The sequence below is a fragment of the Phascolarctos cinereus genome, unplaced genomic scaffold, assembly GCF_003287225.1.
Source record: "Phascolarctos cinereus isolate Bilbo 61053 unplaced genomic scaffold, phaCin_HiC Scaffold_2;HRSCAF=192, whole genome shotgun sequence".
Lineage (NCBI taxonomy): Eukaryota > Metazoa > Chordata > Mammalia > Diprotodontia > Phascolarctidae > Phascolarctos > Phascolarctos cinereus.
This window is the reverse complement of record NW_027555625.1, coordinates 397,410,231-397,435,358: the sequence shown is the minus strand read 5'-3', so window position 1 is coordinate 397,435,358 and position 25,128 is coordinate 397,410,231. Positions and strand designations below refer to the sequence as shown.

The 25,128-nt window shown below is 35.5% G+C and overlaps 1 protein-coding gene across 1 annotated transcript; it reads right to left on the bottom strand.

The window, feature by feature from the left end:
• Positions 1 to 563: 563 nt before the first annotated feature.
• On the bottom strand, positions 564 to 24,782 carry HMMR (hyaluronan mediated motility receptor). The gene is made up of 18 exons (XM_020992382.2): positions 24,625 to 24,782; positions 22,004 to 22,102; positions 21,164 to 21,252; positions 18,248 to 18,304; positions 15,859 to 16,047; positions 13,515 to 13,601; positions 13,339 to 13,436; positions 12,769 to 12,843; positions 12,495 to 12,673; positions 11,414 to 11,562; positions 11,045 to 11,259; positions 10,086 to 10,202; positions 9,639 to 9,797; positions 9,034 to 9,186; positions 8,860 to 8,953; positions 8,236 to 8,412; positions 5,352 to 5,514; positions 564 to 4,303 (listed from the first exon to the last, which is right to left on the bottom strand). Exons 1-18 carry the CDS (start codon positions 24,743 to 24,745, stop codon positions 4,284 to 4,286), a joined length of 2,241 nt encoding a protein of 746 aa, XP_020848041.1. The 5' UTR covers positions 24,746 to 24,782; the 3' UTR covers positions 564 to 4,283.
• Positions 24,783 to 25,128: the final 346 nt, after the last annotated feature.

Genomic DNA, 25,128 nt, shown 5'->3' with positions numbered 1-25,128 from the left:
AAAGTAGAATGGACTGGCTAAGGAGGGAGTGGATATCCTCCCCCCTTACCTTCCACCAGAGCCCTTTAAACAAAAGTTGTCACACTTTTCAGGCATGTTGTAGAGGAAATTTGTTTCTAGTTGGGCTCTGAAGCCCCAACTCAGATTATTGGAATCTACTTTTTTCTCCATCAGTGGCAAGGACACAGTGAGATAGAACTGTTATTGCTGGCATTTCCTGACCTCTTATGTGTTTGAGAAAACAAAAGTTGTTTTTAAGTCTGGGTGTTCTAAACCCTGAATTTGTACTAACGAATAAAAGTAAAGAGGACACACATGCATATGTATATAAAAACGTCTCTCCTCTTTACTATTAGTACAAAATGCCCAGTTTTGTAGTGTGTGTGTGTGTGTGTGTTGTATGTTCGGAGAAGGGACTGATAGGCTTCACCACACTGCCAAAAGGGTCTGAGACACAAAAAAGCATAAAGGACCCCTGTGTCTAAGTTTTGGAGTTATCATTCTAACCAATACCCTGCAGTGTTTATTTCTGTAAATGCTAAAATATAAGGAAGAGATGCTACTTATTTCATAAATAGGATCGTTTAATTCCAAGATTTTAAGAAATCACATCCTAACACATTAGATATAGGTTCTATTCCATTTCCTTCTATGACCAGGGCAAAGCCACCTGCCTTATGTACCTCCCTTGTAACTCAATTGTCTCTTAAATAGTGTTACACATCTCAGCTTTTCAGAAATATTTCTACATGTTTATAAAGCTGCTATTCCTGTTCAGTTGCTATTTCTGAACTAGCTAGAAATGACAATATTGGCTTAAAAACAAAACACACGATCCATCAACCCCAGAGAAATGAATAAGAGAAAGAAGGCTGGATTGCACTTGGAAAATTCATAGCATTTTCAATGACTTTAAGCATCAACCAGAAACAAAAACCCATCATTTTGTTTTTTTTTTATTTTAAACACCAACACTCTTCTCATGGTACTATATGGCAGTGAATCTTGGATTAACCACAATGCTATGGAATCAAAATTGCAGGTCTCTCAAATGATTGGCATCAATTGCAGCACATTACAAATAATTTTATGCATGGAGTAACACAAAATATGTCAGATATGTAATCAGAAAAGGCAATGAGCTGGTCACATAGCAAGAAAAAAAAAAAGCTTGGATGCTGCATTGACACCAATGTACTATTACGAGAAAGTCCTCAGGGAACTGGCTCAGGCCCCTGTGAAGAAATGACAGAAGGGCATGGGCAAAAGTTGTGCAGGATGAGAAGGCACAGATGGATTGTGATGGGCACCACCAGAAGGGGAGACACATCAGTGAAATAACGTTATAGCAATGCAGCCCTTCTGTGTTCGGCCACTTCTACACTGGTAAAGTTCCAAAACAGTAACTAAATTTGTTCTCAAGTAACAGCTGTAAAAGAAATTTAATTAAGAAAACGTCTCCATGAGACCATCACCGGTGGAACTTTTTCCAAGTATGCTTTTTGGAGACAAGGCCCTATGAAGTTCAGTAGCTCACGTTTGCCTAGTATGTATTGGCTTCCTATCCTCACCAGTCTGAAAGACAGTGCAGATGTTATCCCTAGTTTACAGACAGGAAAACAGGCAGAGAGGTCCAGGGATCTATATCCAGGGTCACACGTCTCTGCGTCAGAACCAAACTTGGACTTGTCTTTTTACAATACGAGAGTGAAATTCATTAGATATATCTTTACTCTCAGTTTAAGAAGAAATGGTCAAGGAATATTGAGGATGACACGTCATATTTCTTGATATTCCTACTGCTAACTAGAATTAAAATGTTCATTAAGAATAAATGTTCAGCAATGTAAGTATATTTAATGAAAAAGGATTCTCTAATTTTAATACTCTGAATTCCCCAATTTCCAAAAAGGTACTTTTATTTGCAAACTATTTCCCAATTAACTGTAGGCTGACTTCATATTTGTCAAGAGCTTTGAATGTCTAATATTTACACTAACATTTTTCTTATGAGCCTACCACTTATGGGCCCAAACTACTTGGGGCTGTTTTCATTTTTGTTTTTAAATCAAAATGTCAAACATTTATTTGTGACAAGTTTTGCCACATTTCTCCAAAATTTTTAATCCAAAGAAATATTTACCTGCTCTTAATTCAGAAAAAATTCATTGTAATTTAAATGCCAGTTAAGTCACCTACCCACATAATATCAACTCAAAATACAAAGTGATACAGTCTCAAGACTGAGGATGACAGATAACTAAAAGGGGGAGAAAAGTTATAGAATACTTGTGAATTTTTATTTTATCCATAAATCTAAGTTAAATACATCTCATGCCACCCATGACTAAGCATTATATGGTAGCAGTTTTGCATATGGTAGAGAAACAGAAGACATACAAAAGAGATGGATTTTGTTAATCATATTTGTTATCCCTTTTTTTAATGACTTTCATAAAAAGATATTTATTTGACAGAAGTTTAGGTTAAAATGCATAAAAAGGGAAAAGGAAAATAAAGTTATAGAGTAAGAAACATTAAATAATTTTGAATCAATTAATTACAGTCATTAATATTCTGTAACAATCCAATTAAATGGTCTGATTTGTAGTTTCCATGACATTTGTTATACAGATGTATATAAAGTTACATATATATATATATATATATATATGTATATATACATATACACATACACACACATACACATATATATTTAGAAGTACTCCAAGTGCCATCCTTCCTAAGGGAAATGCAAATAGATATTTCTTGCTAGGAAAAAATATACATACATGTACATACCTTTATACAAAGCTAAATAAATAAAGGCTTCTTTCCCCCCTTATTTCCCCCCTCCAATTAAAATCCTAGTGTATTAAAGTTTATTCTTCTATTTCTTTTAGCATCTGAGCTAACATTCATATGTGAAACTCAAGGGAAAACAGCATCTTTATCTGAGGTCTCAGATTCTTATTGGAAACCCAAGGCTATTCTTCTGGCACTGGACAAACATTCAGGGCAGAACTCCCTAGGAAAAGGTATGCATGGATTAATTGACTAATACCTAGAACATCTAACTAGTTTTAATTTCTTCTTGCATTCTTTGGCTTTCAAGCTTGAAACTAGCCCTAGAAGTTTCTTTAATTACAGTTTTATAGAGGAACATCCATCTGGGGCCAAAATGGCCCTATAACCACTAGAAAATCAGATAAAACTGTACACATCTTGTTAGCCAACCTTGAGGAAATGAGGAAGCATGCAGATCTTCTGTCCTCATGATTCTCAATTACTGCACCCAAAGTTCCCAAAGTATAGATCTGGAAGTTCGTAGATAATACCTTGCTCCCAATCAGTGCTGGATGACCTTCTCCTACCCTCCACCCTCCTCCAAGGAGAAAGCATTTTTAACACACATCAGAGATGTAACTTTTCCCATACAAAAGGGAAAAATGTGGCACTTTATATGAGAACTGCTATGCCATCATTCCAATTTGAACACAGAAGTGAATGACCATAGCACATACCACCAGTCTCTAGATAGCTGGAAAGAATATCCTCTAAGTCGTCACTTTTGGATGGGTAAATCTTTTGAATGGACTTTCTTCTTCATCCTCCTCTTTGGAAAGGATACTAGATTATCAAATAATCACTCATTTGGAGATGCATGTGCTACAAATGTAGGAACTGAAAGGGATAGGTGAAAATGACTAAGTCTCCTTATTTTAAAATTCTCAAACTCATACCGAGCTTTTATTCAAAATGTTGCAATGTAGCCCTAATGTAGTAGTTCAGTCTAAATGCAATCACACAAGATAATAAATTCAGTATTGTAATTTTTGTCCCTTTTTCCCCTTTTGGTTACTAACAAAAGTGCAATAACAATGCAGCAGATTTTGCTGGGAGAATACATAATGCCAATAACTTTTTTAGAGGAAGACTAATCTGATGGAAGTACGCAGAAAAAATTCAAAGCAGAAAAAGAGAACTGAAGCATGGAAATCAACTGTAGAGACTACTGTACTACAGCAGAGAGAGTATGAATGGAAAGGGGCATGGAAAGGTTAAAGAAAACTAAAATGGGACATTATCTCTGGATGTAAAGAGTCAAGATTGATGGAATACTGGATACTTTTCATAGAGCTAAATATAGGTGAATTATTAAATCATCAGCATCATTAAAATCTCAGAAATTTGAGAATATTCCAAAAACCAATAAATTATAAATAGTTCTTATAGATTATCTGTGATGTCTTCTCTCATGATTCTAGAAACTCCATAGGATCTCAGCAGCATTTTCTGTTACCTAGAAGAATCATTAGCAAATATATCAGCATACAAAAAGTATGGGTTTATACTATAATTATTATAATTAGTTTCTCAGTCTTTATAACTAATTAACAAAGTATATTATTCCTAGGGCTTACTAGAATTTTGTCTGTTTTCTAAATCAGTGAATCTGTAAAGCATTCTCAATATGGCTCCTTTCTTCTCTAAGTCAACTGGAATGCAAAGTGTTCCCTACAGAATACTTTTCACTGATAAGTATACAAAAAAAAAAGGATTAACAATACTGAAAAACCTCACCTTTACTCAGAATAAAAAGGAACTTTTTTAATCTCTCTTCATACATATGGAGTGACAACATAAGAAAATGGCCCAACCCCCCCCTTTTAAGTTTCAGCTTACAAAATAATATTAAGACAATACTTTATACTGAAGTCATTATTGTCATCTGGGAAACAATCATTGGTCATTCTTTATAATCTATTCCAAAACAATGCTCTGCACTAAACTTTGAGGAAAATGAGTAGGAGTTCATGGAAGAATTCTGTTCTCTCTGATGACCGAATTAAAGAGATGGACAGACAAGGGCAAAGAGACTTTTGATCCACCTGGGAGCAGTTCCTTCATTCTCAATGCCCAATTGGGGAATGATCAAATTAAGTCTTTGACTACTTCATTTAATAAAAATATCCTGAGTTCTCCTTTTATGAAGTGCAAAGGAGAACCTTTGAATGGACTACTTGAAGAACGATTAAAATGATTTTAGGATATCATTCTGAGACTGTTACCTAAACTCTGAGCCCTTTCTCAATCCTGACTGTGGCATTTTTGTTTATTGTTTGAGAATATCATAAATGATAACTCCCCAAAAGTTTATGTTAGAGAATCTTTCAAAGACAAGGGGAAGTTCTGCCCATTTTTGGACCTTTGTCTCTACGCAGCAATAGCTATAACAATTTAATTCATAAAATTCTTTCTGGCAGGCTTGTGCCCACAACAAGGAGCATCCTTTTTATTCAGCAGGTACTACTTCTGAGTTAAGCCAAGCAAAACTGACCTTTTCTTACCTTCTTTCAAAGGCACTTTGGGAGTAAAGTTTTCTTTACTCTCGTGCTGAAAAGCTTTAGAAGGATCAAACCTCTTAAAACCTTTTGCTTCATTCACTTGCTTCTGAAGCCTTTTCCCAGCTTGTTTTTCCTTAGCCAGCTGAGAACGGAGTTTAGAAACCTCCTAAATAAAGAAAAAGTAAATAACCAGTAATTTTTATTTTGCAATAAAGATGTGCTATAAATATCACTTGCCAATAATGTACAAAGTTTCTGAGGCATAGGTTCTTAACTTGAGACAGAAAGACTCCAAGGTATCTGTGAACATAGACAGGGGAAGAAATTACCTCTTTATTATCACTAAAATCAATTTTAATGAAAATATACATTTTTACTCTAGCTAGAAATTAACATTCCTTCAATTATTTAAAAACATTCTGAGGAGTCCAAAAGTGTCACTAGACTGCCACAGGGGTCCGTGATACATACAAAAAAGTTAAGAACCCCCATTTTAAAGGATGCATTAAAAACAGATTTCAGATCATTGTTGCATTCAAAATATTTAAGACTGATGATAAATTATGAATTACTCTGGAAGCGTCTTTATTTTTCTTTTGGCCTAGCTGTAACTAAATTGAGACAGATGATTTTCAGGATGGTCACTTAAATATCTGGAGTCAGATCTGAGTCTCAGCTTTGGCCATACTGACTTACTAGTAAGACCTTGAGTAAGTCACTTACCTTCACTTTAGTTTTCTCAACTATAAAATGAAAAGGAAAAAAAATGGTGTAGGCAAGATGATCTCTAAGACCCCTCGCAAATCCAAATCCTATGATCCTAAAAGGAGGTGATCTCAGAATAGAAATGTTTTCCTTACTCCGCTCGCCAATTATCATATAAGTCACATTAAAGGCTTTCCTATGCAAATAGAAATATTTATGACATCTTGCCTAGTGTTCCCTCATACAGTTAGATAAAGCTCTTCTACCGTAAAAATGTCACGGTAATCTGAAACACTGAACATTTCAGGATGTGATCCCTGCATTTGTTTATTTTGCTAATGAGGATGTTTTCCAATAGAACGAAATAGTTAAAAAGTAAATTGAAATCCAAGTCAAGTTAAGAGAGGAACTTCCTCACTGTGTTCTCACTGAAGTCAGGTCAAAGAGCTGGCTGGATAAACTATGTCAGGGAGTACTCAAAAACTCTGCTAGTGTGACAGCTACACCACTGCCGGTGACTTCTGAGGACTGAAGTAAGAGAATGGAAATGGAAAGATACCCAAGTTATAAAATGGAGAAAACAGACACTTGCATCGATGTGGTGGCAAGGATGAATTCAATTGCTGGTAAAATACTAAAACAGGTTATTTAAAACTATGGTAAGGTGATCACTAAGAGTCATTCAGACTAACCTCATTTCCTTTTTGGATAGGAGGGCCACCATGGGAAAAATATGAACACGAACACACGCGCGCAGCCACACACACACACACACACTTCACAAAATTTAGAGCTGGAAGGGTCCACAATTCCTTCATTTTAGTGAAGAGGAAATTAAGATTCTAAGGGTTTAGTGACTTAATAGTAAATGCACAGGTAAAAAGTATCAAAGCTGGGATTTAAACCCAGGTTTTCCAACATTATGTCCAATGTTCGTTCTACTACTACATTCCCTTTCTTTCAAGTATACATGCTAAATGTCTTTCTGAAATCCAGTGTCTCATGACATCCTTGTAGACAAACTGGAAAGATGTAGGCTGAATGATAATACATTTAGGAGGGTATAAGACTGTCTGACTGGATGGATCTATCTACTATTGGATAGATATTAATCTGAAATAAAATGCTATACAGTTGTTTTGGACCCTGTTCTGTTCTAAATTTTTGACAGTGACTTGGCTAAAAGCATGGATGGTATTCTTATCACATCTGAAAATGACACAACACTGTAAGTGGGATAGCTAATAAACTAGATGAAAGAATTGGAAAACAAAAAGGTTAATAGGCAGGAGAGGTAAGCTGAAGCCAACAAGATGAAAGGTCATAAAAATGGATGTAAAATTTCTGCATTTCAGCTTTAGAGAAAAAAAAAAGCCTGCACAAGTAAAGGCTATGGTGTAATATCAAAAAATAAGTCTCCATGAAAAGACTTAGAAGTTCTGGTGGACATCATACGCAACATGTCAATAGTTTGACGATGATGAACCTGCAAACCTAATGAAATCTTAGGCTGCATTAACAGAACCAATGTCTGATGAAGGAGATTATATTCTTTCTCTACTGTGATATGATCAGACAAGCTATACCTGCAGTACTTTTTTTCAGTTTGGGATACCATATTTTAGAAAGGACAGTGAAAAGCTAGAGTACAGTAAGAAGAGGAGGAAGAGGGGAAGGAAAAGGAAATCATGCTAAAAAAGTTCATGGAATGAACTGGGGATATTTAACCTGGAGAAGAAAAAATCTGAGAGATGTGAGGGGTGGAGGTGATAGAAGGGAACTTTAGCACCCTTCCAAAATTTAAAGAATTATTATGTGGATGAAATATTAGAACTTATTTGTTTGGACCCAGACAGCAAAACGAAAAGCAGTGAGTGAGTTACTTTGAAGCAGATTTGAACTAAACTTAAAACTTCCTAACAATTGAAACTGTCCAGAAATGGAATGATCTGCAGAGGTATTTATATATTAGCTGCATGACTATGATGGAACACGCTGAGGTGGGGATTTATGACAAGGGTAAGGGACGTGGCCTATGAAGTTACTTCCAGTTCTAATAGTCTATGATTCCATTTAAATTTCTGTAATTCTGTTTTCAAAAACTGGGGAATGAATTTGCTCTGTGGGAGAGTCTTGTTACTCTTGTGAATGAAAGCAAGAATGAAATGTTAAACTGACAAACCAATCTGAGCTGGTTATTTTCTTCCTTTAATTTCATGACGTGTCTAATTTTTTGCTTTTGATTCTGATGCCCCAATAACTTAGCATAGGATTCACTTAGTTTATTCAGTTCTTCCTGTGTTGTGCCATGTTCAGTCAATAAAGCGCTCTTTTCTGCTTCAAATGCATCCAATTGTTCCTAAAAAAGATTTTCAGAGAAAAATTTAAAGGTCAGAATTTTCAAGTTCACATGTACACATATTCAGCTAAACCTTAGAAATTAAATGTTAACATATTATTCCAGCACATCTTATATCATGATAATGCTAAAAATATAAGCACAGTTACTGAGTTCTTATAGGTTCAGTTTTCTCTATTCTTAGGCCAAAACAAATACCTTTAAATGACAAACAGAAACTAAACCAATTTTTTTAAAAGATAAAAATTAGCAAGGCTAATTTAAAAGATTTAAGCATGACAGTATCATGTATACTTCTTTTAATAAGAAGTCACATTAGAGAACAGACTTCACATTATGACAGGTATCGAATCTTCTTCGGGAGAGCTCAGGTCAGTTCTAAGTTAACTGGCATTAAATATTTCTAAGGCAATCAAAAGTAATTGTTTAAATTTATAGTGGACAAACCTGAAAAGGCTTTGTTTTGTTATAAAGTTCTTCATAAAGGAGACGCCATTTTTTCACTTCTTGTGTTAATTCCATATTCATTTCTCCAGTTTTGCTAAATGAGAGGAAAAAAGACTAAATAACAATAAGTAACATAGTTCTAATTTGAGAAATAGAAGCGTTGCAAGGTATTACCTTGTTTCTTCCATCTCAGCTTGTCTCTTAAAGTCTTCACTTTGTTGCTTGCATCTGTTCTGTAAATCAGATATCTGTTCTAGAGAAGAAGCTGTTGTTTCTTTTATTTCTTCTTCTTTAAGTGCCAATTTATTCTGCATGTCTAAAAGCAACCTTAGATTTGAGGCAGATATAAAATCAAATAAATATTCTAGTCCTTCACGTGAAACTGAAAGTTGCATATCCATGATTTTAACTACTATAAAAATTGAATGTTAAAATTCACGAAAGCAAAATAAAATCTTATACCTACCAAATAGCATGTACAGCAATTCACTGCCTGAACGAACTGATTTATAACAACAAAAGTCCCTAATTAAATCTTGCCTAATGCCTCTCTTATGAAGAAAGAAACATGGATTCTACTATTCTAGTAGAGTTCTGGGTTCATCATGGAAATTATTGAAGCCATCTAGTAAGACATGAAGGAGTTTCAATCCAAATAGGTGAACAGCATCAATGATATTATAGCTGTCTTGAAATACTAATGAAATGTAATAAGGCTTATGTAAGTATGGTACTTAGCATTTCCTCCCTATGGTAATTAAGTGTGTAGGTGGCCCTACCTGGCATATTCTTCATCCTTTTTATTTTTAGCATGCTGAACCTCCAACATTTGCAGCTGAACAAGCTCAATTGTTTTTTCTGCCTCAGAAGCTTTTTTCCGTAGTGACGAATTCTCATACCTAAGATCCACCATTTCTTCAGTCACTGATCCTTTATGGCTTTACCAAACAAAACAAAAACAAAACACCAAGGTACTCCTTTTAACCACTGTACATTGACAAGCTATTATCCCACCAGCTTCCATAGTTCAAAATCTATTTAATGCACATAAGATAGAGAAGGGGAAGGATTGTAAAACAATTGTATGCTGAGACAACTAAAAATTCAAATATCCTAAAGTTAATATTAGTTGGGAGGTCACTCCTCCAGTGTTCAACTTTCAACACTATGTTTCCATAAGGTTTTCCATAAGGTGCATCATAGGAACTAGGTGGTGGACAACATACCTTTCAAATTCAGCCATGACTTCTTTAAGACTTTGCAGTGTATCGTTGTACTTTTCCTGCCAGTGCAGAGAGGCCTGACTGTATGCTTCCTTGCTTTTCTCAATTTCATCCTGTTTCCTGGGTGGGAGAGGGGGAGAGGTAAAAAATTACACTTGTTTTTTGCCAAAGAGAGACACTCAAGAACAATCACTAGGGCTCAATTATGCAGGAGACTGAGAGTGACAAAAAAGAAACACTTGGCTTAAAGATGTTTCACTGAAAACGTTTCTCTCAAACTATTACAAGGTTATTTGGCGTCATTATAAGAGTAACTTTTCTTAGGCATTGTTATTATTCAAGGACTTAAAGAAAAAAATAGCTATAAAACCAAGAATGGGATGAAAAACTTTTAAAAATCTGCCTTTTGAAAAAAAGTTTCACATGCTTCTTAAAATACTAAGAATGGACAATACCAAAACAGAAAAGTTTTTAAGTTTGAAAATATACTCACTATTTAAACAAAAATCATTTGGCAAACTAGACAGAGCTAAAATAAAATTACAGTAGAAGACATTTCAATTACAAAATGTGTTTGAAGAACATAAGAAAACAAAGACATTAACAACCTACAACCTGATCCTCCCATCAATTCGATACTTTTAGAACCAGAAGGGACCTTGGAAATCAGTTAGTCCAAGCCTCTCATTTTACAGATGAAGCAACTTCAGCCCAGTTAGGTCAAGTGATTTGAGATGCCTAGGCTAGTGAGCAGCAGATATAGGACTAAAGCTCAGGTATTCCAACTCCCAGGCCTGTGTTCTTTCTATACAAATTATTCAAGAAACCAAATAACCTTAGAACTTGCCTCTTTCTCAAGAGATCACAGTTAAAATTTGTAAAGCAAAAGGATCAAGACATAGAATTAATATTTATTTTATTTTTAATTTCAACTTTAAAATTAAACTAAAGCGTTTACAAACCCTTTAAGCTTTTCTTCCAAGAGTTGCAGCTCTCTAGCTCTGGATGTATTCTCTTGTTCCAGCTGCTTCACCAGCCTTTTAGCCTGCTCATCCTTTTGTTGCAATTTATCTAGCTCACTCAATGCTTCTTTTAATTCTTCTTGAAAAAGATTTTTCTCATTAATTAACTCCTCTTGATATAAACAAAGCTTCTGGTTAAGGCTAGAAGATAACTCCTATGACCAAACAACATCATCTCAAATTATTCTTATATATTAGTAAACCAAAACTGAGAGATACATGTCAAGGTAGAATCAAGCAACATAAACACTAAGTTTAAGAATTAATAGAGCTATATGCATTCATCTTGGAGAACAAGCAAGAGCTTACCTGCTCTTGTTGCAGACGTAAATCAGTTTCTGTCTGCTTTTGTTCCAGCTTTTCATTTTCTTGTTTTTCTAGAGTTAATCTTTCTTTCAAACTTAGTATCTCAGCATTGAGATTTTGTTCCCGTTCTTCGTCTTGCCTGACAAGTTCCCCTATAAAAAGACATTTCTAAAACATTTTAACTATATAAAGCATTATACTTGAAGGAATACAGTGTCACATTAATAGTCCATTGATCTCTCTTTACTGTTTAAACATATGTGTTTATTTTTTAAAAATCCAACTGCTTTAAATATCTGAATTATCTGACCTGTTTCTTCATGAACTACATTATCCATTCGTCTTCAGAAACAATTATCATAGTAAATTTTTACTGGTTCAGACCAAATAGGGGAGAAGTAAAAAAGTCTGCATAATTCAGTAATTGAAAAGAAATGCAACTCTAGTACTAATTAAAATGACAAAATATTCTGGAAAAAATTACTTAATATTGACAAATATCATATTATACATTAAAATTCTTAACAGAAGGTTTTTTTTTTAAAAACTTCTTTAAAATACTGAAAGGGGTCCTCCTACAGATATTAATGCCAAGAATAAATGACCAAAGTCAGAAAAAGTGAAATTCAATTAATGATACATTACATTACAGTAATGTAATATAGTTATGTATAGTATATATAAGTATATATGGTATGTGTGTGTATATATATACTCTTATATATATATATATATATATGTATAATTATAACATTTCACGGGCTTGAAAAATGCTGTAATGAATAGACTAAAAATCTAGTTTTTTACTTAGCACCCCACCAGAAAATCAAGAATTGTATGTTTTTAAGCAGTTTTAATGAATTGCATTCAAGCCATTTATGCCATTACTACCAGCAGAGAATTAACATTATTAGAGGCTTAAAGGTTTCAAAAAAGAACCTGTAAGATATATTTATTTTACTTCATTGATCATTCAGCTTTGCAGTTAGTTTAAGTAGTATTGTAGCTTTATGTATTATTTTTTCCTTCCTTTCTTTTTTTTTGACAATTTTAAGTTATCATTTCTGTGAATAACTGACTGTACCTTTTTGCTTTTCAAGAATCTGACATCTATTGTTCAAGTCTTTAATTTTTTTAGATAATACATCCATATTTTCATCCAGAGACTGCTTAAGGATCAAAATCTCTTGATTCTTCTGATTCAAAGTCTCTTCCAATTGGACAATATCCAATTTATATTTCTCCACTTGATCTGATGTAGAGCTTCATTAAAACAAATTTAGAAGAAATACAAGTTTGATTAGATATTATTTCATATTTTCCCAAATAAGAAACACTTGAGAAGACATTTACATTACCTGACTTCTGTAATATATTCCAAGAGATTTTCTATTTCTAATTTTTCTTCAATCGTTTCTTTTTCTGTAGTAACACTACAAAAAAATAGTGGGATACAGGCTATTTTAATATAGTCTGAATAAAAATTACGGCCAACTTAAAGTTTTGCTTTAAATTAAAGATTTTCTAAAATTACATAAATTGTCAGGCTATGATCTAAGACCAATGGATAACCTTTTGAACCGTTTAAATTCAGAACCTCTGGAGTAAGTTATGCATCTATAAGAGTCAGAACTGCTATTCATAAGGTCATCAAACTGGTTCCAGCAAAATCTGAACCTTCTAGATGGATCTTAACAGTAGTGAAACCATTCCATCTATAAGTTTACAAATCAACAGAGTGGAAAAGTATTCCAGTGGAAAGTAGTGAGTCTGGGAAATACTGACAACAGTCCCATCAACATGTAGAGAAATAGTGAAAAACAGTCCAATGGAGGCTTTCATTTAAATTAATTTTGCCCATTATGCTAGACAGGCACATTATGCAATCATAAGAGACAAAGCCTTCAGATTCTATTTTATCAGCTTACAGTTTTTCCTCAAGTTGTGCCAGGCTTTCTTGAGAATCATGAAGGGTCTTTTGTGCCATACGCAGTTTGATTTCCATCCCTTCTTGTTCATGAACATTCTAAACAATAAAATGGCAGTCAGTAATAGGAAAAAGCTCTCATGCTCTTAACAGGACAGGCCTGAAGACAATACTCACCTTCTTCTTTGCTTCAATCTTATTCTTCAGTTTCATTAACTCTAAGCTTAGATAACTCATTTTCTTTTGGTTGCCATCTTCAGAAAACTAAAAACAATTTAAACATTCAGAAGCATTTCAGCTACAAAGAATAATTAAATGTCACATGGCAGTTTCTTGCCCACCTCATTATGGTCAGGGTGGACACTTCTCCACTACACCGCAATAGGGACGGTAAGCCGCTGTTATAAATGTCAGGAATGTTGCCAACACTCCATTACTGACTGTACAGGCTGCCGCATCCTTTCCTTAGTCTGTCCCGTGTACTACTAAACATCTTGGTGTGTTGGTGAGAGGCTGCTTAGGCAATGGCTAACCCTGTGCTATGGCTTCTTCTGTTTAAAATCCAGATCAGCCCTGTTTGCCTCCTTAAATCATAATCGATTCCAAATACCCACTTCAGCTCTAAACACGCATGTAAAAGAAAAGCCAACCTGGATCAAGGTTTAGTGGAGTAGTATTGAGATCATTCAATAAAAGATGATTTTAAGAAATTCTTAGAATTCTTCTTTATACAATAACCCTCTTGGGGTACCTAAAATCCAACCTCTAATTTGCATAGCCTAATATAGAAAATGAGGATTCTAAGACATATAGACAAACTAAAGTGATTTTTGCTTGGTTCCAACTAATCAGAGATTATATTATACAAACTTGGGATATAAATATTTTTAGTTCCAAAATCCAAACAGAAGAGAGCTGTAGCCCAAATCTTCACCTTCCTCTATCTATAAGCATTTTTATAGGAAAGGGTTTATTGACTCTGTTAACAGTTTTCAAAAATATTAAAACATGAACAGAGCTTTTCAAAATCATTTTAGTAAACTCCTTAAATTGCTTTTTGCTATCACACTTACTCAGTAATGGCATATGATCCCTGTAACTATAATTGTCTCTTGTAACCATAAATAGGTAATTCTCCTTCTTTTTGCACACTGGCCCATGTGGAATCAGTAGCAGAAGGGGAAAAAAAATCAATCAGTAGCTTTTTAACAAGAAAAATATTTTTAAAATTTCACAGTAAGAAGAGGAAACAAATACTTTTATTAGTAACACACTCAAAAGGAGAAAAAGGAGAAGAAGAAATGTAATTTTTTGTCAAAATCTGGTAAAACAGAAAAGAACTAAAGATGGGTCCACCATCTAGCTCTGTCCCCAACCAGTCTGGTAAAGTTGGACCATTCATTTAGGCACTTTGGGCCTTAGTTTCCTCATCTGTAAAATAAGGAGGCTGTAATGATCAGGCTCTCTCTGCTCCAAGAGGTGCTGTTTTTAAATTTCCCTTAAGTCTAAGAATGGCCAGGGCATGAAGGAAGGTACCTGACTACCATGCTACTCCCTCCCAGGAAGGTCTCCCAAGCTGAAGAAAGGCACCTGGGACGCTGACCAGATAAAGACTGATATATCCCAGAACAAAACTATTTGAAGGACAAATGGATGTATACATTAAGCAAGGAACTATTATGATAGTGAGGTAGTTAGGTGACACAATGGATAGAGTGTGAGCCCTGAAGTCCAGAAAAGCTCAGTTCCCATTCTGCTTCAGACACTTATCAACTGGGCCGATCACTTAACATCGATGTGTCTCAGTTTCCTCACTTATAAAATGAAGGTAATAATAGCACTTAACTGACAGAGTTGGTGTGAGGACCAAATGAATTAACATATCATAAACAGTCTGTAAACTCTAAAGTGCTATATAAATTAAAATTATCACATACTTTATTTATGCACGCTTAAGAAATAAATAGCATTACCTACTCAAAAAGAAAAAAAAGCAAAATTAGGATATAAATTATAATCTTAAAAATGAGCATGTGTATTAATTTCAAAGCACACTGCCTGCCTAGCAATGTCTTCCACACAGTAGCTGCTCAACAAATAACAGACCAATTATGTTTTGATCCGAAATCCTTACAGTCTTCATAGTCATCCTTATTTAAGTTGGGGGACGTGGGTTTTAGAGGAAGGAACTACTAATAATGGTTGCCACAATGTGTCTTACAGGTTACAATACATGTGCCAGTGTAACCATTAAAAATGTTTTTTTCCTAGCATTTATAAAACCCAAATCTTCCAAGGTACATAAATACATTTTTTCATTTGTAAAGCATGGATATTCCTAAGCTAATGCAAATATCCAATAAACTTATTTAAAATCTCTATTTTTAAACAAATAAAAATAAGAAAAGTGACTACTACTAGAGCAGCTTTTATACTTGACTAATCTTAGTACTAAGATTTTGCAACTAACATTGTTGACATAGACAAAAATAATTTGAACTTAAATGTAAGGCCTAAATACCTTTGTTTTTAGTAGTTCATTAGCTCTAGTTAATTCAATAAGCTGCTTTTCCAAAGATGCAATATTTGCTGAGAGAGATGTTTTCTCTCTGACTGCTATGTTTAGCCTTGCTTCCATCTTTTCAAACTCTGCTTCCAAATCTTGAAGATGTTTATCCTGTATTGCACGTTCTTGCACCAGGGCACGTATCTAGAATCGAATAATTGAAAAATAAGTTCCATATATACAGTGGACATAAACTGAATTTCATAACCAATAAAATCTAAATTCTACCTATTTCAATCAACTAGTACTAACTTCCCACACATATATTCTTTTTAGATGTATCTTACCTATTACAAAGTTATTTTCAGCAATTTGAACAAATCAGAATCAACATTTTCCCCCCAATAGGACTTAACAATTAAAGTAATCTTATAGGAGAATTTATTAGAATTCAAGGTCTCACTTCTAGATGCAATTAAGCAGTTTCAATACCCACATATTTATGTACATAGACTGTTTTGGCTGGAAGGGATCTTAAGAGATAATTTTAAGTAAATACTACCAGAGGAGAAATAACTTCAAGGTCATACAGATAGTAGCTCAAATGGAATTGGAACGCAGGTATTCCAGTGTCTAATTCAGGTTTTATTTTTTATTATATGACACCACCTACTCCAATATTCTTAAAAAATTTTCTTACACATAAGATCATGCAAAAAGCTCTCATACTAATAATTGCTATGCTGTTATTCTTAAAGTTCAACCATAAGCTTTCAAACACCTAAGAGCCTACAAAAGTATTTTTGAATCAATACATCTCATGAAAATTATTTTCTTTAACTTTAGGGCTGTCATTGATGTCAACTTCTTAAATACATATGGTATTTTATCAGTAGTCACTGAAACAATAGCTACATCATAAACATTTACTGAGTAGTTACTATGGAAAAGATATTGTGTTAATACTTAGATACAAAGAGTCCATATCTTATACAATACAGAGGCCCTTTGCAATTATAAAGCCTGTCCAATGTGACATAGCCCTTCTTGTTAAGGCAAAGACCTCTACATGATGCTCCATCCCATATTCTCCAGTAGACTGCCCACTCTATCATTCCCACTCTCTCACTAATCTTCCATCTCTCCCTGTCTACTAGCTACTTCCCTACTAACTATAAACATGTTCGTGTCTCCCCTATCCTCAAAGGTTGTCTACAATAGGTACCTCTATCTCCTTCCCTCTTACTCTCTCCTTAATTCTATATGCAGTTCGGCTACTGACCTCATAATTAAACTAAAACTGCTCTCTCCAAAGTTACCAATGATCTCTTAACTGCCAAATCTAACGGTCTTTTCTCAGTCTTCATCCTTCTTGACCTCTCTGTAGTTTCAATCACCTTCTCCTTGATATTTTCTTGTAGGTGTTTGTGACACTCTTTCCTGGTTCTCCTTCTACCTATCTGACCACTCTCAGTTCCCTTTGTTAGATTTTCATCCAGGTAATGCCCACTAATCTTGAGTGATCCAGAGAGTTCTGTCATGGGCTTTCTTCTCTTTTTATCCTATTTTACTTGGTGATCTCACTAGCTCTCATGGATTCAGTTACCATCTCTCTCTGCTGATAATTCATAAGTCTACTTATCCAGCCCTAACCTCTTGTGCTGACCTCCAGTCTCACACCTCCAACTGCCTACTGGATATCTAAACTGGACATCCCATAGATACCCATAGACACTCAGCATGTACAAAAATGAAGTTGTTATCTTTTTCCCTCAAGTCCTCCACTCTTCTCAATTTCCTTATGATTCTTGAGGATACCACTATCCATCCAGTCACCCAGGCTCACAAATTAGGTGTCATCCTCTATTCCTCAATTTCTCTTACCTGCCTCATCGACACTATTGTCAAGGCCTGCTGATTTTACCTTTGTAACATCTTTCAAAAATACCCCCTTCTTTCCTCTGACACTGCTACCATCCTGGTACAGGTTCTCATCACCTCATGCCTGGACTATTGCAATAGCTTGCTGGTATCCCCCTAACATAAGTCTCTCTGTACCCAAGTCTATCCTCTACTCAGATGTCAAAGTGATCTTCCTAAAGTGCATTTCTGACCATGTATCTCTTCTCCTCTTCTCCCTCCCCCCACTCCCCAATAAACTCCAATGGCTCCTCCGGGATCAAATATAAAATCCTTTATTTGGTATTCAAAACCCTTCATAACTTGTTTCTACCCTGCCCTCTCCCTCTTCTATACATTCCTTTCCAGTCTTGTTCTGGAATGGGAAGGGAAAGAATACAGGAGAAAATCCAGGTAATGTAAAAAGCAAAAGATATTAATAAAAATCTATTTTTCAAATAGACTTTATTTTACATTTAAAGAACTGAAAATATATTTTTCTTACCTCTTTCTCCTGCATCTTCAGCTTTTTCAGCTCTTTAATATCCCTTTGAGATTCTGTCTATTAAAATATCAAAAGATGCAATAAATAGTAAGCATAATTTATGAGGCTAAAAATCTATGACAAATTGACTTTACGGACTTATTTTGTACCTATGGAACTCATTGTGCTCCACCATGACAGAGGTAAGCCTGGGTTCTTCAAAGCTGTGTCAGCAAAGCTACAGAAGCACAAGCTTTCACAAGACTTTGCAGAGGATGCCAGTGACAGCCTGTGCCTGCATTCTGAGGGGCAGCAATCCAGCTCATCATCAGGCGGCTGGCCAGGTAATGAATTCTTTGGTCACCATGACCCAAGAAAAAAAGAAAACTTCAAAAGGACCTTTAGTCCTGCGCTGCCCCTTCTCATTTCAACAGTGCCAGGGGCAGAACAGAAGATTGAGAAGCTAAGAAGTATACTGTTCAGAGACTTTTTATAACAGCTTAGCTGTTGGTATTCTAAATGTAAGATTTATGTTCAATAGTCAGTGAGTAGATACATTCCTGGAGGAATGGAATCCTCTCGATCTTGACTTTCTTGCCATAAGTGAAACCAGAAGATACAACTGCAGCTACATGGAAGGAGATGGTTCACAGATTCACTTTAGAATGGCAAGTAAAGACGTTGGTAGAGCTGGTTTCATTAGATGTCCAAACATAATTTCATGTGCATTTGGTTATCTTGCATTTAAGTGCTCATGTTAAATATTTATAAAAACACTACTATGAAAACATTTGCCGTTTATGTGGCTACATGTTTTACAAAGTATGAAGAGGTAGAGGAATTCAACATATAACTAGGTAAGAATCTCCAAATTTGATCAATATATACTTGATAATGGGTGTCTTCAATGCAAAGGTCTATGGCCAAAAGAAATACACTGGAGAATATGGTTCAGGAATAAAGAATAAATGTGGGGGAAAAAATAGAATGCACTGGACATAGTGAGTAACAAATAACATAAAGTAATGACATTGATTTTAACATACAGGAAAAGACTCATTACTGTTATGAATCATTCCTAAATCAACTTGAATAGACCAGATCACTGACTTGTAAAATCAAAAATCAACATAATATAAATATTTAAATAAAACTATAAATCTGAAAGGAGTTAAAAAATTATTCATTGTAAAATCAGAAGTGAGAAGCAACAGTGCAATTTGGTGAGAACTCCAACTAAGCAAAGTATTTCCAAGGATACTTAAGGATGAAACTGGAAGAAAGACAATAAATGAAAGACAGAAGAGTATTCTAGAACAGGTTTGTGCTGGAGGTGAAAATTTCCCTATACCAAGAAAGCCTACAAGTGGAATTCCTTACGAAAATTCAGGGTTTTAAGCTTCTAGTGCAGAGGGATTACAACCTGTTTTCTAAAATGTAGAACCCTATGAATAAAGGATGTTCTTAATTAGGAAACTCAGGGTGGTAACACATTTTGAGAATGAGATAGAATCTGCCATTAAAGAAAAAAAATATATCAAGCAACAATAAATTGTATGCAAAGAGACTAAATTAAGGCCAATCTAGAGAAGGACATGAACAGAATGTAAAACAACTCAAGCATGAACCAAAGGTCCTTTTTTCTACTCTAAATTATGGTAAACGACAACATTGATTCCTAATATCTTACCTAATCATAATTGTTCCTAGGTTACCTGTCCAGAAATGGAAGAAAAAGTATCAAGACTTGCTTTCTCTATTACCAGTAACCTTTTGATTTCACAAAAGACACTACTTAGGGGGTTTAGAGTTCTTAGTAATACTTGCATTAAGATGGTTAAAGACTAGTCTTTAGTCAAGCAATAGGTTCAGTTTGGAATATGGATCAACACTTTCTTTACTTTTACAAAATATATTCCAGGAACTAAAGATTCTTTAAATCAGTTTTTCTACACTGTAGACTTCTGTATCAATGTTCTATAATCCAAAGGCGCAACATCCATAGAAAGGGGGCTACCACCAAATGCTACCGCAAGCACAGAGAAGCTAACCTAAATGAAGCAGCAAGCTTTACCCTGAGGATTACAAGGGGCTATTACATGCCAGGTGGGCCAAACCACCTCCACCTCCACTTCCCTAAGATTTCCATGGAAATGGTGGAAGAAGTTCCCATCAAATGCCCTAGAATAGCCATATTCCCCAGGCTACAGGCTCTGCTTCCAGCTTACCCCTATAATCATCTTCCTGGGGAGCAATCTCGAAAGAAGAGGCCTGCCATCCCTACAACCCTCAACACCAAGTAGATGAGGCAGGATCTGAAAAAGACTCAAAGTCCAGCACTTTTTCCACTGTCATATTGTGTTCCTCAGTAAGAGCTAAACATCTTGCATGTACAAATAACTACAGAACTTACATTAAGCATCCTCTATTCCTTATACCTCATTAGTGATAAGCAGAAGATTAGACTTTCACTATATACTTTAAACTAGATCCTGTTCCATGTATGGACATACCACCTATTCCTTCTCTCCATATCAGATACACATATATGTACATAGATCGAAACACACACAGGCTCTCATAACTACAGTTTTAGAATACAAATATTGTTACCACCACCCCACAATTTTTAAAGGAACAGCAAGAATTGTGAAATCTCAATCACTGCATAAAAACAACTGAAGACTGAGACCATTTGGAATTAATAAGCACATCTTAACAAGAGACACGTGACCTTAGCTGGAACAGAACTTGTACTGATGGCCTTAAACAGAAAATCATTTTATGAACTTACAAAAAGCCTTTACCAAAAAAAAAAGACTGGAATATATTTCTCACTGTTTTCTTGATTTTCATGCATTCACAGGCTACTTCAGTCAGGCAACGATAGTCTTTCATTATTTATTTGGTTTGTATCTAACATATAAAGTGTCTTACCTTTAATCTCAAAGGTTTCAGATTTTTCCCAGTTGTGGGTGTGGGCCTATCTTTGTCATTGTTAAGACCTTGTTGATTTTCCATAGAAGCTGCCATAAAAATTTAAGTTTAAATATAAACAGAGATAATGCATTACTCAACAGTGGGGGGATTCTAAATATTTTAAATATTAGATATTTATTCTAGATTTAAAATATAAATACAAAGTAGCAGCCTAACAATCTTTTTGATACAGAATAAAAATTCAAAATCCTTAATCAAAAGTTTATCTTTTCTTCTTATTTATAGTTCCTAATTGTATCCTGACTAAATCTTTTAGGAATGAAAGTCAGGGAAAAGGGTGACTATGAGAAGGTAAAATCATTTCATCTGCATTCATATGCTGGTTAGACTACAGGCTAGTTTTAGTACCTAATTACATTCATAAAATGTTAAATACAGAGCAATCTAAGCCTTCATAATCCACTCAATTTTGTACATTAGAACTGCCTACAGCTTTAATGTCTAGTTTTCAGACATACCCAGACATCTCGGTAAAATACAGTTTCCAAATTGTAAAACTTTAGGTTATTATTCAGTTAGTCAAACACTTATTAAGTGGTTCCACTATGTTCAAGTAACTATCCCAGGGGCTGGGGATGCAAATGCAAAAAGGGAACATCCCCCATCCTCAAAGAGTTTAAATTCTACTGAAAGAAAAACAACTTGTACACAGATAAGCAAATACAAAGTAATTTTAGAAGGGAAAAAAAACATTAACAAGTGAGAAAGACTGGAAAATGTGAAAAAAATGCATAAAAGTATGTAACTAGTCCCTTTCATTTTGGAAGGTATTATTACCCTGACCACGTCTAAATCGTTGTGATTTCTCAAATGATACTGGTCCTTTTGGTATTTCTGAAGTTCTGACATCATAAGCTCCTGGAGATGGTGCACAGCCTAGAAATAACAAAAATCAAACATCCATGTTTTATTTATTCATCATATTTATAGGATAAGATATGGGAAATGAATAGATGATTTGTAGCAAAAATGGCCTTCATAAAATGACACTGCTCACTTGTTTCTCTTCATATAAAAAAAATGGCAGCTGTTTGCTGGTACTGAGAAACATAGAGAACTATTTTATTCAAGACTGAGGAGCACAAGTCCTCCTTGAAACAGAGACATCTTTATGGAATACAAGGACATTAGAGAGGACTTGCTGTGGCACTTCAGATTGTTGTAAAAGACCCATAGCTGTCGGTTCTAGTTTGTGGCAAATATGCTTACAAGTGAGGGAGTTGGTAGATGAAGACTTAAACCAAAAGAAATGTGACACCAGCAAGCTAACAGTCCTTTGGGCCCTGGGCATCTCTAACATAAGAAGCATAGCTGTAAGAAAAACAACTCTTCCTCAGACAGATCTATTAAGGAAAAGTCATTAAATATAAACAAACTAAATAAACCATGCATTTTATATTATGTGATTTTTTTCAAACACTGAGGTGATCTTCATTTAGTGAGATGACAAGGAAAAACTACAATCCTCTCCAAGGGAGAGGGGAAAAAAAGCAATTTGTGAGAACATCAGAGAATCCTAAAATCTCAGAGTTGGAAGGGACTTCAAAGGTCATCCACTACACTCCATACCTGAAAAGGAATCTTTTATATTTATAGTATTCATAATATATAAACATATTTATAATACCTCTAACAAATGATCTTCCAGCCTCTGCTTAAAGACTTCAGTGAGGAAGTACCCATTTATAATAATGGTCCCTAAAGCTGCCCCTAGTCCCGATATTCTAACTTTCTTATGGGCCCCAGTGAACAGCAGGCATGTCCTGATTTAACCATACAATCTGGCTTTAAACCACACCATAGGCCCCCAGACTCAATACAGCCACTGCCCCTAGATCCAATTCACGTATTTGAACAGGTGTGTTCTTGTACTCAACCACAATCACATCATCCATTTAGCCCAAGATAGGACCACAATAGCTAGCCAATCAGAGGGCGGCAGGACCAGGATATCTGACCACTAAACTACAGAAGCAAACCCTCCCTATTGCCTAATTCCTTGACAAATCTCTCCTGTTTTTTTAAATATTCACAATTTCTGTTATGTAATTGCCTCTTTATCCTATAAAGATCCATTTTGCTTCCTCTGTAGTTCTCTGAACCTAGCCCCCTTCTGAAGGGTGTCAATCCTCAATAAATGCCTATACTTGGATTAGAAGTGGTCTGACTCTGAATTCTTTGAGATGGTGCCCGCCACAACACACCATGAAACGGAAACAGCAGTTTAGGGTTTGCAAAACTCTTTACATTATCTGATTTTATCTTTACAACAACCATCTGAGGTTGGTGCTATTATTATTCCCACTTTACAGATGAAGAAACTGAGGCAGAAAGAGGTTAAGTGATTTGCCTAGGCTCATATTGCTGGTAAGTGACTGAGGACTTATTTGAAGGACTTTCTGACTCTCAGCTAAGCATCAACTCTAAACACATTGCCACCTAGTTTCAAGGCCTACTTCTTGAAACATTCCACTTTGGGCAAGCTCTCTTTACTTCCCACTGAAATTTACTGAAAAGAACCAGGAGACCACAGTACACAGTAACAGCAATATTGTTCAATAAAGAACTGTGAATGACAGCTATTTTCAGCAATACAATGATTCAAGACAATCCCAAAGGACTAACAATGAAACAAAGAACTGATGTTGATTGAATATAGACTGAAGCATGCTATTTTTCACTTTCTTTCATTTTTTCCTTCGATTGGAGTCTTCTTATACAAAATGACTAACACGGAAATGCTTTGCATAACTGCGCCTATGTAACCTATATCTGATTGCTTACTCTCTCAGCGAGGGAGGAGGGGAGGGAGGTAGAATTTGGAATTCAAAATTTTAAATAAAAATGTTTAAATACTGGGGGAAGTTGATATCTGTATTTCAATTTATTTCCTTTGTAATACTACATATTTTATCATGTATTTAAAAACATTCTGGGAAGGAGTCCATAGGCTTCATCAGAGTGCCAAATGAGTTCATGATATTCACGCATGTATATGTACACACATACACATACACACAGAGTCAAGAATCTCTGGCTACACCTGAATAAACTGAAACTCAGAGGTGGAAAATGACTTTGAGAGCCACAAGAAGAAAGGCAGAGTTAATTTTAATACCCAAGCCTCACAATCTCTGGTACAATTCATTGAAAGCTAAGAATAGCTCTCTACTTGTTCTCTCTCAAGTAGTACAAACCCAGAAGAAAGTCAGGGCCTCTGGGTCCCATTCTCACCACCCACTCACTTCTCATCGCTACCTCCCCAGGCTTAGATTCTGATGAAAGAAGGCAGCAGATCTGGGTCACGAGAAAAGGAGTAACACCCCTGGCCTCCGACTCCAAATTAGTCATTAGCAGCTTCCCCACTTGAAGATTTCTCAGGCTCTCCCTATACGCACCAGAAGGGTCATTGAAGCGCTTAAGCGGGGCCTTGGGGAAGGACATGTCAACGTAGCCTCCGGGCACACCAGAGATCCCAGCAACCGCAACCCTTTCAATTGAATTCGAAAAGCTCAGCATGGTCCCCTCCCTTCTCAGGAGAAGCCAATCGGAACGTCGGCTCCTTCTACTGCACCAATCCTTGCAGGAAGCATTTCGGAGCATGCGCAAATAGCTCTCCAGCCAACCAATTAGGTGGGCAAGCACGCAAGGTTCGACGTTTGAGTAACTCAGCCAATGGGAAGGCTAGTAATCGCCATTTCCGGAATAGCTTCTGGCGCTAAATGTGGGGACGGGTGTGCGCAAGCGCATTTCAATCAATGATTTTGATTGATTCTGATTTCAACTATCTGAAAGCGTAACGAATTTCACTTGACTTTCCCATCTCTCAGACTTTCCCTTTCCTAATACTTTCCTTATTTGTTCCTTTTATGCAAATTTTCCTCCTGGATCACTTCAGAATA